At 39.6% G+C, this 18,063-nt stretch overlaps 1 protein-coding gene across 2 annotated transcripts in view; it reads left to right on the top strand.

Moving 5' to 3' along the window:
- The window catches only part of LOC125458512 (A disintegrin and metalloproteinase with thrombospondin motifs 2-like), a 219,260-nt gene that overhangs the window by 124,083 nt on the left and 77,114 nt on the right, over positions 1 to 18,063 (top strand). For both annotated transcript variants that reach the window (XM_048543837.2, XM_048543838.2), the window contains one exon: positions 7,235 to 7,434. In XM_048543837.2, the coding sequence (XP_048399794.1) occupies positions 7,235 to 7,434 (200 nt within the window). The remainder of the gene's footprint in view (positions 1 to 7,234; positions 7,435 to 18,063) is intronic.

The raw sequence follows: 18,063 nt of genomic DNA, 5'->3' as shown, positions 1-18,063 counted from the left end.
TATCCCAGCTAGTGCTATTACCAGACAAGTTGGATTCCGAACTGAAAACTGAATTGATATATTTTTCTTTGATTTAAACCAGGTGGTCTTTCACTGAAATACAAGGCTGCAATGCTGCAGATTTGGTTTTAGCAATAAAGCAGAATGCACAAGAAATGAAAACCAAACTGGAATAAATCAAAATATTTAAATAGAATGCAAATATAAAGATTTTTGAAATGCATGGTGAAAGGTGATCCCATTAATCACAGCAGCTTTACACCATGGCTTAATTTACTGTGGCTCCAGCTAACCATTTTGAGAATCTAATAGCCTCTTCCTTGAAGCTTCATGCAACTGAGCTTAGACGTTCTCAGCTTCAGAAAGCTCCTTCTGGTCAGAAACATTCCAACTACACTCTTTACACTGAAGCAACCTATTTAGTAACTATTCTACATTATCTCCCTTCTTCAGGATCAACTGTCTTACGTATTCAGCTTTAGCCAATAATTATTTAAACGTGAAACTGAAATGACTTTTTTCAAGATATGGGTGTTTCTCCTAAAATTAAAAAAAATCTCTGAATCTCTCTATCTGAAATGTAAAACAAAACTGGTCACTCTTCTCACTGGTAAAACTTGCTTAACATGAACAAAACTATGTTACTGTCCAGGACATCTCTATCTCACACTGCATTTCAAAAGAAATCACTGTGGCTACAGAAATACTTACAAATTAATCTTTAAACCTCATCATAATCACAGACAAAGCCCAAGTGCCACCAGTTCAAAATTAAAACCCTTTAAAAAATATAAATTTCACATCTGAAATAGTGCTCAGAATGCCTCCATTTGTAGCAAGGTGATTTTTTTTTCAAATCTAAAGTCTTCCTGTGGATACAAGAGGAGTAGCAGTACTTCACTAACCATCATATCAGAGTTTTTCTCCTCATAGCCCACCCTAGCTATCCTTGCCAGTATTTACTTAAAGGTGTTTTTTGTGTATTTTGAAATGTATTTTCCCACTGAACGAGCTGCTTGTGCAGATTGCCTCAAATTTGTCGATGGTTCTGAGGGCCAATGCCTACTGTTCCTTGGTTTGGATCTCTCTACCTCCACAATGCCTAAATTTGGAGTGAAAATTAGGCCAGAGCAAAATCTCCCCCATTTTCTCTAAATAATGTTTTCACCTCAGAATTTGAGTAGTAGATGAAGAACTGGACTGAAAAATGTGATTGTTGGCGAAGTTAATTACTTTTGTTCCAGCCTTGTACATGGTTGTTAGGTTCTGTGACCCTCACCAATCCCCTTCACCCAACCCTATGACTTCACCATGTCCCCTTGTGTCCCCATTGCCTTTCCATAGCATTAATCCTTTTAATTTGTAATCCTGCCCAAATAAGCAAAAATGCATTGAAAAGTAATGCCAAATAAAGAATAATTATTTATTATAACCTTGTAAAGTTATGAATCAAACAAAGCTAGGACTCTTCTTTAAGCTGTGTTTAATCTTGGAACTCAGCCAAGCATTCTCAAAGAGGTTGTTTGGAAATTGAAAAAGTCTGTCTGGTCGTCTGTTTAATGTTGTTTTTGTTTAAGTGCTCTTAGTGTGATTCCTTGGCCAAATTACACGACTGGCTAATGGGCTCAAGTTTGACACAGTTTAATAGGGATATTGGCAACGTTTGATTGACAATTTCCTGAAATCATAATAACCTTCCATTTCTTTGTCATTTTAAAATATAAGCTTTTTTGGACACAATTAAGAGGGGCTAAGAGGATTAAAGATTCATTGATTAATATTGTGAACAAGTAGTTGATTGGCACTTTGAAGATGTAAAAGCAACTGGTTTTGCAGAGGAGATTTCAAAGCTTGCTTGCTTTTTTAATCAGTCTTTTGAACATTGCAAAGACTTGTCATTTGTTATATTCCTCATTAATTCTGTACGTAGTGAATACTGAAATAGTAGCAATGGAAAATACAAGGTAGCATAGAAAGGGAATGGAGGTAATGGAAAGGATACAGAAGGCGTATTGGCGAGGAGGAAATAGTACAGAACCTGAGAAGGCATGGGGATATGACAACATAGGAAGGAGGAATATGAGGGGATATGAGGCGACAGCTGACTTACAACTTTCTTACAACATCAGCCTTTCGTACAAATCTTTACTATAAAAAGCTTTCTGACTCCTCAGCATGCTTCACTCAAGGTTCATGACTTCTATTGCTGTTCCCATGTGCAATCAAATCCAATCAATCACAACATAAAACGTGAAAGATAAAATTAAACCTTTTCCTCAGCCTTTAGTAGCAACTGTGTTATCACTGATGGTGTGTGTGGAGTCACAACTGACACTTGCCAGCCAGGGGTAGATGGTGTATGTCTGCAATGTAGGATAAATTTGAATATCTCACACACCCAATTTTACTCATCCCTGACTCAATTAAGGACAGGGGCAGCTGGGAAAATCTGACCCAAAGCTTCTGGAAAGAAACAGTTTGAGATGTATACAACACTTTGATAAGTTATACCAGTATTAAAAAGACGTGATGTGTAATTTCCCTGAATGTACATATAACATTAAAAAAACTCCTCACAACACTGGGTTTCCTGAAGTTTGCAACCACATCACACCACCATTGTAACCTTGCGTCTACCACATTTCTGGTGAATTAATGATTATGCTATGAAAGTAGCACTGAGGAAAATCCTGAACTTTAACATGACATTTAAAAATACTGTAATGTATTCACATCTATTGGAGAGCTATATTATTGTATAGCATCCAGCAGTGATTATAATAATTGTACATCTTCTTTTTTATTGAGAGAGTTTTTCTGACAGAATGTTCTTTCCAGGTGAGGCTTGTTGAGTATGGAGGATGAATGATCAGTTTGTCAAGCTGTCCTTGAGACCATTTGACAAAGATATCTCTATTTTGTTCTACAATTTGGAGATTTGAGCAATGCTAATTGTTGTTAAACTTTCATTTAGAACTCTCACCTGAATTTTACTTAACCACCTTAAGCATTCATTCCCTTCACCACAAAGCACAGTTCTAGCAATCTGTACCATCTAAGCAATATGCTACAATAACTCACCAAAACTCCTCTAATGGCACATGCCAAACCCATGACCTCAAGCATCTGGAAAGGAAAGGGCATCAGATGTTTGGGGGCATCACCACCACCTCTAAACCACACTCTATCAGCTTCACTGGCACAATCCTAGAACACTCTCCTGTTGAGGGGCATGCTCTGTGTTGCTCATGGTGAGGGTTGCCACTATCCTCCTCAAATGTAGGAAGCTTCAGGGCCTGCTTGGCCTAATGATGTAGAGGACAATCTCTTCTTGGTCTCACTGGAAAAGTCTCTTGTGTTAATAAGGTATAGTTTATTGCACATTAGCCTGCTTGGCCTAATGATGTAGAGGACAATCTCTTCTTGGTCTCACTGGAAAAGTCTCTTGTGTTAATAAGGTATAGTTTATTGCACATTAGCAATGAATTACGTTACATTGATATAATACCGTAACATAAAGGAGCAGAATTAGGCCATTTGGTCCTTTGAGTCTGTTCCACGATTTTATCCTAGTTGATATGTTTCTCAGCCTCATTCACCTGCCTTCTCTCCATAACTCTTGATCACGTTACTAATCGCAAACCTATCTATTTTTGTTTTAAATACACTCAATAGCTTGGCCTTCACAGACTTCGGTGACAATGAGTTCCACAGATACTCCACCTTTTGGCTGACAAAATTCCTCGTCATCTGAGTTTTGAAGGGTCATCCCTTCACTCTGAGGTGGTGCCCTCTGGTCCTAGTCTCTCCTACCAGTGGCAACATCTTCTCCATGTCTAGTCTATCCTGGCCTCTTGGTATTCCATAAGTTTCAATCAGATTCCCCCTCCTCCTCCTCCTAAATTCCATCGAGTACAGGCCCAGAATTTTCAACCGATCCTCATATGACAAGCCCTGCATCAATGGGATCATTTTTGCAAACCTTCTCCAGAACCCCTCCAATGACAGCATATCCTTCCTTAGATAAACTGCTCACAATATTCCAAATGCATTTGGACAGAGCCTTATACAACCTCAGCTGTATATCCCTGTTCTTGTAGTCTAGTCATCTTGAAATAAATGCTAATATTGCATACGCCTTACTAACCACGAACTGAACTGGCATGTTAACCTTGAGAATTCTGAACCGGGACGCCTAAGGCCCCTTGTGCTTCAGATTTCCAAAGCCTTTCCCCATTTAGAAACTAATCATGCTTTTATTCTTTGTATCACACACTTTCCCACATTGTGTATTCTATCTGCCTGTTCTTTGTCCACTCTCCTAGCCCATTCAAATCTTTCTGCAGCCCCCCACTTCCTCAACACTACTTGTCCCTCCAGCTATCTTTGTGTCATCCATAAACTGAACAACAATACCTTCAGTTCCTTCATCCTGATTATTAATATATAATGTGAATAGCTTGGTCCTAAGACTGATCCCAGTGAAACTTTGCTAGTCACTGGCTGCCATCTTGAAAAAGACCCCTAACTTGTTTGTTACCTCCTCAAAGCATTCTAACAGATTTTTCAGGCATTATCTCTCCTTGACACAGCCCTATTTTACCATGCTCTTCAAAATACTCCACAATCGCGTCCTTAATAATGGATTCTAAAATTTTACCAAGACTGAGGTCAGGCTAATGGCGTATAGCTTCCTGTCTTCCGTCTCCCTCTCTTCTTAAACAGTGTGTTACGTTATCTATTTTCCAGGCTTCTGGGACCCTCACTGACTTCAGTGATTCCTGAAAGATCATCACCAACGCCTCTGCAATCTCCTCAGCTATATCCTTCAGAACTCTGGGGTGTAGTCCGTCCAGTCTGGGTGATTTATCCACCTTCAGACTTCAACTTCCCCTTGGTATTGGCCAGTACATTCACATCTGCCCCTGATTCTCTTGAATGATATGATTTGCTATGATAAACATTATCACAGAGACTTTAAGAGGGATCAGATGTTATGCCCCATTTGTTCGGGATCCCAAATCTAAGATCCAATTCTGTCCACAAGTCTTCAGGACATCATCATAATTGGTGGATTTATTGGCTCGCCTCAGTATTAACCCTTTTCAGATTCTCATAAACGTCTTCCTTACAGCAGTATCTCCACCTAGGATCTACAGTGGTCTGAAAGGACAGCTCACCACCATCCTCTCATAGTTAGGGATAGGCAATAAATGCTGACCTATCAAGCACATTCACATCCTATGAATGAATAAACAAAATCTCCTCTTACATTGTAACAAGTGTGGAGCTGGATGAACACAGCAGGCCAAGCAGCATCTTAGGAGCACAAAAGCTGACGTTTCGGGCCTAGGCCCTTTGTCAAAGGCCCAAAGCGTCAGCTTTTGTGCTCCTGAGATGCTGCTTGGCCTGCAGTGTTCATCCAGCTCCACACTTTGTTATCTTGGATTCTCCAGCATCTGCAGTTCCCATTATCACCCCTCTTATATTGCATTGTTTTTGTAGAGGGAAGAAATCTATTTTGATAGTGAAAAATAATCAAATAAATTAATATTATTTCTGCTAGTTATAATCTGAGAGAATAAAAACTTAAGATCTGTACAAAATAGAAATTTTCTGTCCATAACTCCTATTTTCTCTCCCCTATTATGCTTTGTCTAACTGGTAAAGCAAATCACTGTTGTTATGAATGTTACAAAACCTGCTGTTCGGTTGATAACATCTTGGTGTTTTAGCATTGCAACGTCAGAAAGCGTTTGGTTCAAATTTGCTCCAACCACTTGCTCAATCACCTAGAAACATTTGTCTTTGAGTTCTTCTCCATCAACAGCTCAGCTGAGTAATGACACTGAGTCTGTGTGACAAGTAGCCAGGTACTTGAGCTTCTGGCTACTGCTCGATGTGTGTTCAGCTGTGTGAGGTTAAAGAATGCATGAGGAAGAGTGCTGATCTCCAAAATGACTTCATTGGCATCCATTCAGTACCACATGCTGACTAACACTATCGCTGCACTCTTTATCTTTCCGGCAGATGTCACCCGGTTCTGTGCTAACTGTTTCACCAAAATGGCGACTGAGGTGATTTGCAGTCATCCTGATCCCCCCGCCATAGCACCTAAGAAATGAGTGCAACTGAGTTTGCACTCCACACGTTCATATATATCGCATAAAGAGGCTGTTTATTTTCCCTGGATGTGCGATAAAACTTCAAGCTCCTTCCCCGAATTTTCTGAGTTTCTCGTTTCCTCATTACAAAAACAGCAAGGAGGGTGGCCTGACTCAAACATGCTGTGAGGGAGCATGCTTCCTGTTCTGTAGAAACGGTTGACCTGGTGAAACCAAAAACCTATTATTTTCTTGCAATAAGGCTGTGTTATGAAATGTTTTGTTGTGAGGTTATAGCACAAGCCACTCTTAAATGAGCAGTAAATTACACAAGATTTTTTTTACTGAAAAGTGTCATGGCAATGGAAATGGAAACATGACACATTGGTGAATTCAAACTTGATGGATGGCCCTAAACGATATTAACACAAGGTTGAGTTTCCTTTGCTAAGTGTTAAGTTGTGACAGGCCTTGAGTAGAACAGGAATTCCTGTAATCTGAAAGAGAAAGCACAATGGTGGCCTGCTTTACATTTAATTTTCCACAGTGCCTTTCTTAGTGAAGATCTTGTGCTGACATCAAGCTGCAGTTGGGAAAGTAGGCAGTAGTCTACCCCAGAGATAATGGGAACTGCAGATGCTGGAGATTCCAAGATAATAAAATGTGAGGCTGGATGAACACAGCAGGCCAAGCAGCATCTCAGGAGCACAAAAGCTGACGTTTCGGGCCTAGACCCTTCATCTGATGAAGGGTCTAGGCCCGAAACGTCAGCTTTTGTGCTCCTGAGATGCTGCTTGGCCTGCTGTGTTCATCCAGCCTCACATTTTATTATCTAGTAGTCTACCCCAACCCTGTCTGAACCCAGGAAAGCTTATCCACTGGTGGCCACAGAAACAAAACAGTTTATTTTGCTCGCACCAGCAACCTGCGCTTTATTGAACACAAAATTCTCAGGGAGTGAAAGCTTTGAAGATAAAGATACCTTTTGGTTGAATAAATTCACTGATATTATGGAAAAAAATGAACACAAAGCTATTTTTTTATCATTATATTAGAAGAAATAGGCAAATGGCTTTTACGTTGATGTTGCACTTTTAACTTTGACTAACAAGGTAACTTCTTTCCGGCAGAACCTGATTTGAGTGGACTGCATGATCTGGAAGCCGAACATAAAGCTATTGAAGAACAGATTAAGAAAATCAGGAGAGTCCGAAGACATGACAGAGACAATGACTACAATATAGAAGTTCTTCTTGGAGTTGATGACACTGTAGTGCATTTTCATGGCATGGACCATGTGGAGAAGTATCTTCTGACTCTAATGAATATAGTAAGTATTATTTTTGGTAATATGTTCTTTAAGCAAGAGAACTTTCTTATTTCAGCAATGAGAGCAATTGAAAATTGTGTGAGCAAATTTGTGCAGTTTCAGACCGTAGAGGCATTGAGCAGTTATGATCCCAAAAGAGGCATTCAGCCCATCCTGTCTGATGCTTAAAAAGGAAAGAACAAAACCAGCTGCCTGTTTAACTGCAGCCTCCAGGATCTGGTCTCCAGTCTTGCAGGTTACCGCACTTCAGGTTCCTTTTCGATGAGTTGAGAATTTCTGCCTCTACCACAAAACCAGGAAGTGAATGCCAGGCACCCACTGTGCGCTGGGTGAGAAAGATTTTCTGTCTGATCCATTTAATCCTTTAATTAGTCACCTTAAATCTGTGGCCCTGATAACTGCCTACTCCCCATGTGGAAACAGATCTTTTCTATTTACTCTATCTAGGCCCATCATTATTTTGTAGATATTAAGTCACTGTTCAGATTCCTCTGTTTGAAACCGCTCCAGCTCGTCCAATGCTTTTCTACAACCTATTCCATCAGGCAGAAGATACAGAAGCTTGAACATGTGCATGAGCAAATTCAAGAACAGCTTTTTCCAGGCTGTTATTAGATGGATGAATGGACTCTGTAACTTCAAATAATGCTAATCTAGTTAATGTTGATCTTGCCTAGTGCATGTCCTGTGTAGTGTAACCTGAATGCCTTACTCTGTCCAAGATTTTTTTTCACCCTTTGAACTGTATGCTCTTACTTACTATGATCTGCCTGTAATGATCGCAAAGAAAGCTTTTCACCGCACTTAGGCACACGCGACAATAAATCAAATCTTTCATCAGAGCTGTCATTTCCAAGCCCTGGCAAGATTCTTACAAATTGCTTTTGTTACAGACACTCAAGACCGGAGAAGTATAGCTCTATCTCAACTCATAAGTTTCTACTTTACTGACTGTTTTTCAATTTTTTTGTTACTCTGAAGACAATTCAATCAGTCTTTTCAAAATATGCCGATGTGACATTTTCAGAGCCTAAACTTTCTTTGTTCGAAATGCCTGAGGAATTGTGACCAAAGTCTCTTGGTTTGGACATGTAGCCAACTAAACCATTGCGATGAGGTAACTTGTGCCCTGAGCTATTAGTTGGGGAGAAGCTAAATCTGTTTCTAAACTCAACGCTGTTGTATTCTGAGCTGAATTTAGGTATGAACTTGTTCAATCCCAAATATTCTCTGAACTGAAAACAAAACTATGGCATGCTTATAGATTTACCTTCCCTGCCATAAACACAACAACATAAACATCTTTCCATTAACACCATGTCGGTCTGCATTCATCTGCTTTCTGATACAATATTGGATTTTATCACTTTTCTGAAAGGAGTCTGACCTTTTGCTTTTAAAAGGCAACCATTCATCTGCTTCTGTTTTGAAATCCAAAGTCCAAAAATTAGATTAAGACATGTAAAGTATATACCCTTCATTAGTCTATACTCATAGTTCAGTGTGTCATCCTAAGTATCATAGAATCATAGAACATTACAGCACAGTACAGGCCCTTTGGCCCTCAATGTTGTGCCGTCCTGTCATACCGATCTCAAGCCCATCTAACCTACACTATTCCATGTACGTCCATATGCTTATCCAATGACGACTTGAATGTACCTAAAGTTGGCGAATCTACTACCGTTGCAGGCAATGCGTTCCATTCCCTTACTACTCTCTGAGTAAAGAAACCACCTCTGACATCTGTCCTATATCTTTCACCCCTCAATTTAAAGCTATGCCCCCTCGTGCTCGCTGTCACCATCCTAGGAAAAAGGCTCTCCCTATCCACCCTATCTAACCCTCTGATTATTTTATATGTTTCAATTAAGTCACCTCTCAACCGTTCTCTCTCTAATGAAAACAGCCTCAAGTCCCTCAGCCTTTCCTCGTAAGACCTTCCCTCCATACCAGGCAACATCGTAGTAAATCTCCTCTGCACCCTTTCCAAAGCTTCCACATCCTTCTTATAATGCGGTGACCAGAACTGTACACAATACTCCAAGTGCAGCCGCGCCAGAGTTTTGTACAGCTTCACCATAACCTCTTGGTTCCGGAACTCGATCCCTCTATTAATAAAAGCTAAAACACTGTATACCTTCTTAACAACCCTGTCAACCTGGGTGGCAACTTTCAAGGATCTGTGTACATGGACACCGAGATCTCTTTGCTCATCTACACTACTAAGAATCTTACCATCAGCCCAGTACTTTGCCTTCCAGTTACTCCTACCAAAGTGCATCACCTCACACTTGTCTGCATTAAACTCCATTTGCCACCTCTCAGCCCAGCTCTGCAGCTTATCTATGTCTCTCTGCAACCTACAGCATCCTTCGTCACTATCCACAACTCCACCGATGTTCGTGTCATCTGCAAATTTACTGACCCATCCTTCTACGCCCTCATCCAGGTCATTTATAAAAATGACAAACAGCAGTGGACCCAACACCGACCCTTGCGGTACACCACTAGTAACTGGACTCCATGATGAACATTTCCCATCAACTACCACCCTCTGTCTTCTTTCAGCAAGCCAATTTCTGATCCAAACTGCTATATCTCCCACAATTCTATTCCTCTGCATTTTGTATAATAGCCTATTGTGGGGGACCTTATCAAATGTACGCCTTTCTACAGTTCCAGCATTCAGTCCCTGAATTTTAATCTCTATCCCATTCAGTATAGAAAAGCATTTTGTATGCTTTTCACTATTGAATTGCTATTATTTTTAAAAGAAGCTGTATTATATATGGTCCTCATGCACTTGTTTTAAGTTACAATTTGAAAGTTATCTTTCCTCAATTTCAGTGACAATGTGCCACAGCGCAACCCACCCCCCACCCCACCCTCCGACTGCCCTTAACAGTCCACCATATCATTTCCTGGAACAGTGGGTGGTTGCTAACCAGTTTCCCGTCCATTGTCAAAACTACATCTCCGCAGATTCCTTAGAGGTTTTCTGAGTTTACTCATTCATCAAATTCTTCCTCATCCTCCCACTGATATTGCAAACTCATTCTGTGAGAAATTGTGGGGGAGGAGCTGCAAGTCACTTTTCGTGCAGTATGGCTGCAAAGGATAGAGCTTCACCAAAAGGAGGTACGTCAGTAATTACTGGCCCCCCGCCCTGCTGCCAGAACGGTAGCAGGCACACAAGGGACTCTGTCAAAAACAGTATTGGCCTCTCCTAATTTTCAGGCATGGGCTCATTTTAATAATCAAGGTAGCTGAACAGTGGAGACAACTGTCTCAAGGTAGTGTTTACAATTTAATGGGGCATCTTGCTGGTGTCACTTACAGATGCCCCGTACAGATAGAAGAAGAAATGCTAAAATGTATCATGTTTCTCTGTGGCTTGCATTGTCAGGTGATAGTGTGTCAAGCTGTGGCCCACTACAGAGTCGTATCTACTCTTAGCTGATGTTAATAGTGTGAACCTGGGAATGAAATAATTAGTGAAGTCTCCAGGGTAGTCTGTGAACATACCCAGGCGCACTTCAGAAGCTGGTGGAGGAAAACAGATCTGTACAATTGTTTCCCTCCAATATCCATGGCCTACATTCAGATTTTGGGGCAACCATCACATTTTTTTAACCCGAGGCTCTGCCACTTCTTTCTGTGGACAATGCTTCAGGCATTTAAGTGTTTATTTGCCCTACACCCTTGCAGGTGTCAATGTGGCTCAATGATAGAACTCTCAGCTGAGCTTCACAAGATTCATTGTAGGATTTCAGCACCTACAGTAGTTGGTTTACAGAGACATGACAGATAAAACACAGTACTTGAGGGCCATCCCTGTTTGTTTAGGTACACTTCAATATTGAGTATTATCATAATGTACTTTACATTTACAAATACTTCTGATTAATCACTGCAGCTAAAGCTGTCAAATGTTGTACCAAATGGTGTCAGTTACAGTAGCCTAGATGTTATTCACTGTGTTAACAATAATTGTTTAGCAGGGGTTGTTAATGTTGCTGCGAAGTTCTACGTTGTTATACCATATACCTCTGTCTGCTGCATTGACTTATTCATTTTAGTCTTCACTGAAATAGCAGCCAAGAAAATGTTCATCCACAATCATAAATAATGGTATTTTCTGCTGAAATGTATGGTGGATTGACATGAATAAACTATACATTTAGTTCATTCTGTTTCCTTACTGGCTCGTTAGGCACGACAGCATAACATTTTTAATCCAGTTTATTTGCATACAGCCACCACTTATTCCCCACCCACCCTTTTACTTTTACATCCCATGTATCTAGTTTCCTTTTAAAAATCTTAATCGATTTTAGATCTATTGCTTTTTCATATTCTCTCAGCTTTTTGTTTGAAGTAGATATTTTAAATTCTCTTTTGATCACAGCAGCTTGAATTAATAGCTGACAGTCTTCAATACTGCACTGTCTTTCCAAAAGAGATGCATTCCCCCAGTGCCTTTGCAGTTCTCTGCATCATATTAAAAAACTCGATCAGATCAGCCTTAATCTTCTCTTCTGGAGAAATGTCTTCCTACTTCACTGAGACTCTCATCATAATTCGATATTTTATCTGAGATCCCTCTTGGTGAAATGTTGCTGCATTTTTCCATGGTATGCCTATGCTCCATAAAATGGACTGCTCAAAATGGAAATATAGTCAGGATGCATGATTTTGATATTGTTCCACCTGCCTACCCTTTCCCGGATTCTGAGTGATAGGACCTGTTTACTAATGCTCCCAGTGCACAAGTTACAATGATATGGAGACATTGGCAGTGGGGGCTGGAATTCTGAGCACCAGCAGAAAGTTAAAAGATGTTAGTTGTCTATTTTATTGATCTATTTACTTATTGTATGTTACTATCAAATTTTACTGATCTATATTTTTGCGAGGAGTGAGTAGAGTAGCAATTAGACAAAACACTTTATTTCTCCTGCTGAAATGCTGAAGACAAGGTAACCCAGTTGTCCTTACTGATTGGTAAGGGCCAGATATGCAGGCAAAACATAAACTGGGTGATCCCAACTGCAAGAGCAGGAAATGGACACTCAATAACTGATCATTGCACAAGTGTTGGTTTTATTCTGGGGATAATTTGTAGCTTATTTATTTTTTGGTACTATGTCAATCATTGCAATGACCCTCATTTTCTGAATGCCGTGCAGATTTTATTAGCATGTGTGCCTAAGTCCCCATATTGTTTTGTTCAATAAACATCTTCTATGTTGCTTCTACACTTCCATCTTCCATGATAGAATTCAAATTGTTACCTTATACTTTATTACCGGAAGGTGCATCTACACTTGTTTTCCAACTTAATCATTGTATGTTTGCAGTTTTCTATTTCATCTTCACAATTCACTCTTCTCACTAATATTGGAATATCTAACAATAACCTATTATATTCCTGTTTCAAGGTAATTTATGTAGTGAAAATCTGAGACCCTCATACTGATCTCTGGCAGATATCATTAGTCACTGCAAATCCAAGGATGTGCAGAAACATGTTTTGGCATTTGGTTTTTGTTTGTTCATGGAATGGATTTGAGAATGAGTTATATTTAAGTGTTGCCTTTGAAACAAAGAGAAGTTGCCCAGAGTTTAAAAAACAAACTTGCAGGCATTGAATTCTGTATAAAACCAAAAGGGCTGGATTGTGGATTGTTGCAGCTCACAGTTTGCTTCTGTATAATTCTCTTCTATAGAATCTTACTAAGTACCATCAGAAAATCATATGTTTAGTATTCGTTAATTCTTAGAAAAGTTGCTAGAGGAGATTATTACGTATACACTGTTCTATCACCTTGAAAGAGAAGGAGTTATTAGAGAATCACAGCATGGATTCTAGAAAAGAAAGCTCTGTCTCATCAATTTAGGGAAATATTTTAAGAAAGTTACAGTGCTGACAGGCAATAGAAGCTCAACTGACAGTGTACATCTCAGCTTTCAAAAGATCTTTGATAAAAAGTGTTGTACAAAAGCCTATTAAGCACAGTTGAGGCTTGTGAGATTGATAGGCAGAATTTTAGGGCTGTGCAGGAACTGATAACATTTGCATATTGAGAAGTTATTTGTGGGAAGCAGGGTACTGCTGGAATTGCAGAGAGCCTATGTAGTGGCTATTGCTCTGTGCAATCTGTATTAACAATAAGAAGAAAGACATTGGATGGCCCATTGACATCTATGATATAGAGAGTGTCAGGACCTTAGCTTCAAAATATGTATTGCATTGGTCATATGTTTAATGTGAGACTCACAAATGTCTTTTAACTTGAATGAATGTAGTGCAGTGCATTTCAATAAGAGCCTGCTCACCCATGTACATTCTGCGCAAAGCTATGCAATGAAGGCATCAGAACTGGTGAATGAACTATGAAGTAGTACTCGGTTCATTGAATATCACTACTGCTACATAATATGTCAATGGGCACACCAGAGCATTAGTTTGTTTAACTCATTTTCCATTCTTATAACTATGGTGCAACTTAGATGGATATGTGGAACATTCCGCCACTGGCAGACAGGGGGTTTCTATTCAAAATTAATGCGTCAGGTGATGGATAAGCTCATATATAAGCTCAAATACAGAAGCTCAAACCTGTCTGGTTTATATCATTTTCAGTACACAGAGTAGACTTTTGGCAAGATCTCAGAAATTACTGTTTTACTGAATTTGGTTGAACTCTAATTAAATTTGACATAAGCATTCATGAGCTTAACCTCAACAACTGATTCACTTGGGCCTCCAGTTGCTTGGCTAATAGATTGTCAACCAGGGGAATTTTGTCATGGAATTACATTATTTTTCAAGCTGGACTTCCTAATTTTGACCTTTAAATATGAAAATACATCGATAGGATTGACAATACCTGCATATTGATATTTGCAAGTGAATATAAATATGAGCCAGCGAGATATTTTGCGGATTTTAGGGTGCAGGTTGGTTGTGCTGAACTTGAATAGTGCAAGTGTGTGCAGACAGTGGGAGTTATGTGAAATCGAGTTTTACCTTGGCAGCTGTAGTGAGGTAATCACATTTTCTCAGCAGTGCTAGAATTCCAGCTGAAAGTCATACAGCCACCTGACTCCAGATTGCTGCCAATATTGCTGGATAACTTGCTGACAAGAGCTGCTTGACAGCTACCAAGAAAGTTGCAGAAAATTTCCCTCTCTCCACCGAGGGAAATGCTGAGTTCATCTTAATAATCTGACTGAAAAATGCAATGGAGGAGATTGTTGGCATAGTCCTTTTTCTTTAACTCACTGCATATAAAACTGTAGCAGAAAATGATTGACAGAGCTACTTTAACAATATTGTTTGACAGAGAATAAGGTTATTTGTTGAATGTGCATTATGTGCCTATGTTGTATTGATTTCTCTTCTGAAGTTGTGATTGAGCTGATGTTATCAGACTGATCAAAGCAAATACTGAATGATTTGTTTTACAGATGACTTGAGATTGTGCAAAGTGATTGCATTCCCGATCCGTCCTCTTCACATACATCTAGAATTGAAAGGTTAACATGTCAAAGGTCTTGCTGAACAAAAGCAATGATTCATGAAATTGCTCCAATAAATGTAATACTGGATTATTATTAATTAGTGAATCATATAATAGAATGAAAGTTATATGCAGGTTAGATGTTTCATTTTGAATGGGCTATAGCAGGAATATGCTGAAATGGTTATTCGCTTTCAAGTTTATTTGTAATTCTTTTTGTTTATGTAGGAGCATATTACCTGGATTAAAGAAGAATGGTATTATTTGACAAGTTACATCTTTTTATAACATCCTGATGTAAACATGAAATTAAAAGTGAAAACCTAAATTCCAGCAAAATACATCTTCAAAGGTGGCTAACTTTTGAAATGAAGTGGAATGATTTCCTTATTCATAAACCAGAACTGTCACTCACTTTCTGTGGATAGTATTGTTTGCACTAGAGCTCCGCTTAGACAGTTGACAGTGCATTTCCTTTGGGATCTAATAAAATCACAGCTCCAGCCAATAGCTAACATCTGTCACTGGAAAGTTCAGCATTATATCTTCATATAAGAAATGGCTTGATAGCAAGATGGAAACAAACTGTATCAGAGATTGACAAGCATATTTGATAGCTTAAACAATTTGACAAACAAGTATTTTTCCATCTGCTAAGTTAGCTTTCAGTTACTGAAGATGACTTAACTGAAGAAAGAAGTTTAACATCAAAAGTTGGGATAATTTTTATATAAATTTAGCAGAGATTCAAAACTTTTGTAGTCAAATTAATATCTTTATTGTATCTCTTTAGAAAAGTAACCTGTATTAATCTTTCACCAAAGTCAATAGAATCAATGCTTCTCATTCCAGAAAATATTACATGAAGCTGGTCATGTGTAAAAACAGCCATTTGAGTATACATTTTGTGGAGTTTGGTCTTGTTTATAGTCATAGAATACTGAAGTCTAATTGGGAAATGTACATAGACTTTAATTCCCAGGATTGTGAGAGGCTTGGAAGGAGACTTACTAGTGGTGGTCTTCCCACGTATCTGCTATCCTTGTCTTTCTAGATGGAAATGGTTGTGGGTTTGGAGGGCGTTATTTGAGGATCCTTGGTGAATTTCTGCAGTGTTTTTTAGTACACACTGCTGCTGAGTGTCAGCAGTGGAAGGAATGGATGCTTATGGATGTGGTGCCAATAAAGTGAGTTGCTTTGACCTAGACAGTATTAGCTTCTTGCCTGTTGTTGGAGATGCACCCATCCAGCAAAGTAGGGAGTATTCCATTACACTCCTGACTTGTGCCGTGTATGTGGTGGACAGGCTTTGGAGAGACTAGAGGTGACTTAATTGCTACGGGGTTCCAAGCCTCTCACCTGCTCTTGTAGCCACACTGTTTATTTGGCTAGTCCAGTTCAGTTCCTGGTCAGTGGTGGAATGATGATGAAAAGTGTTCAGACAGAAGCCCAATGTGTTCCTGGCGCCACAGAATATTGTCAAAGTTAGGAAAGGCAGTGACTGGTGGTGAACATCACATTAAGTTCATTGACCTTTTATAGACTGTTTTAACATGCCACTGGGATTTTATCTACCTTGGACGTGTGGTGAGTGTGCTGGCTATACGCAGTTGGCCTTTTGGCAACTTCCTGGGAAGTGACTGGGGATCTTTCCTTTTTAGGGTCTACAGGCCCACCCTGGCTTTCCTGGTCTACCATTGAATGCTTTACCTCTTTGGCTACTGGGGCTTGCCTGGCATGACTGATGAAAATTAATATCTATATAAATTTGAAGGTGCCCCAATTGGTTGCACTGCTGAAGTTGCACACTGCCAGCCTTCTGACTGACCTCTGACGTTAAAGTCACCCCCTGTGGTCCTACTGTCTACCCAGGGGCGTTTTCAACTCCTTTAGTCCCAAACTTTAGCTTCATAACAGCAGCAAAAGAGGACACATGAGCAGATTAATTGCTGCCCACTCTCAGGCTAAGTAGCAAGAGAGAAAGCAAGGCCTACCATCTGCAGTTTCCGGACAACTGACTGGGGTGTAAGAAAGTAAACCGTGATATCACAGTGAGGTAGTGGAGTGACTGGTTTCTCACTGACTGTTGTCGGGGATGTATGTGCTTTTTTATTCGTTCATGGGATGTGGGTATCATTGACTAGGCCAGCATTTACTGGCCATCCTTAATTAGCTTAAGAGTTAACCACATTGCTGTAGATTTGGAGTCACATTTGTTTAGACCAGATAAGCATGGCATATTTTCTTCACTAAAGGAAATTGGTGAACGAGATGGATTTTACAACAGTCAACAATGGTTTCCACCAGCAAGTTTTTTTTAATTCTAGATTTCTATTGAATTCTAATTTCACTGTCTTCCATGTTGGGATTCAAACCCATAGTCCAGAACATTAACCTGGAGTATCTGATTTAAAGTCATTAACCACCTCCAAGTACAGCAACATAGTCTAAGAATACACCAACAGTCAAGTCTAGATGTTATAATGATAACATAAAGACAAATCTAAAGGCTCTGTATCTGAGCACCTCTATCTCATTGCACATAAGTTGAAGTAAATAAATATGATCTGATAGCCAGTACAGAAATTGCAGAGTTACAAGATTAGGTCCTGAATGTTGAGGGATATATGACAATAAAACCTAATAAATTTGAACAGGAGTAAGCTGTTTGTACCCACTCCTCCAACCAAGCCCGCTGACCATTCATTGGATCATGGCTGAAATGACATTCCTCACACACACTTTCCTGCCCTTTCCCCTTGGCCATCAAGCCCCCTACTGATCAAGAATCAATTTATTCAGCCTTAAATATATAGACGGACTCTGCCCCATGGCTCTCTACGGAAGAGTTCCAAAGACTCATAAGCCTCTGAGAGAAGAAATTCCCCCTCATCTCAGACTTATATAGACACCCCTTGTTTGTGAGACTGTTTCCCTCTGGTCCTTGACTGTCCCGTCAGGCGAAACATCCACTCAGCATTTACCCTGTCAAACCTCTTAAAAATCTTTAGTATTTCAATGAGATCACCTCTCATTCTTCTAAACCTCAGTGAGTAGAGTCCCAACCTGTTTCGCCTTTGTTCATAAGGCAGTCCCTCCA

This window comes from Stegostoma tigrinum, chromosome 13, assembly GCF_030684315.1.
Source record: "Stegostoma tigrinum isolate sSteTig4 chromosome 13, sSteTig4.hap1, whole genome shotgun sequence".
NCBI classification, from domain to species: Eukaryota; Metazoa; Chordata; class Chondrichthyes; order Orectolobiformes; family Stegostomatidae; genus Stegostoma; species Stegostoma tigrinum.
Note: the sequence above shows the minus strand (reverse complement) of the source record. Positions and strands in the feature narration are given on the sequence as shown.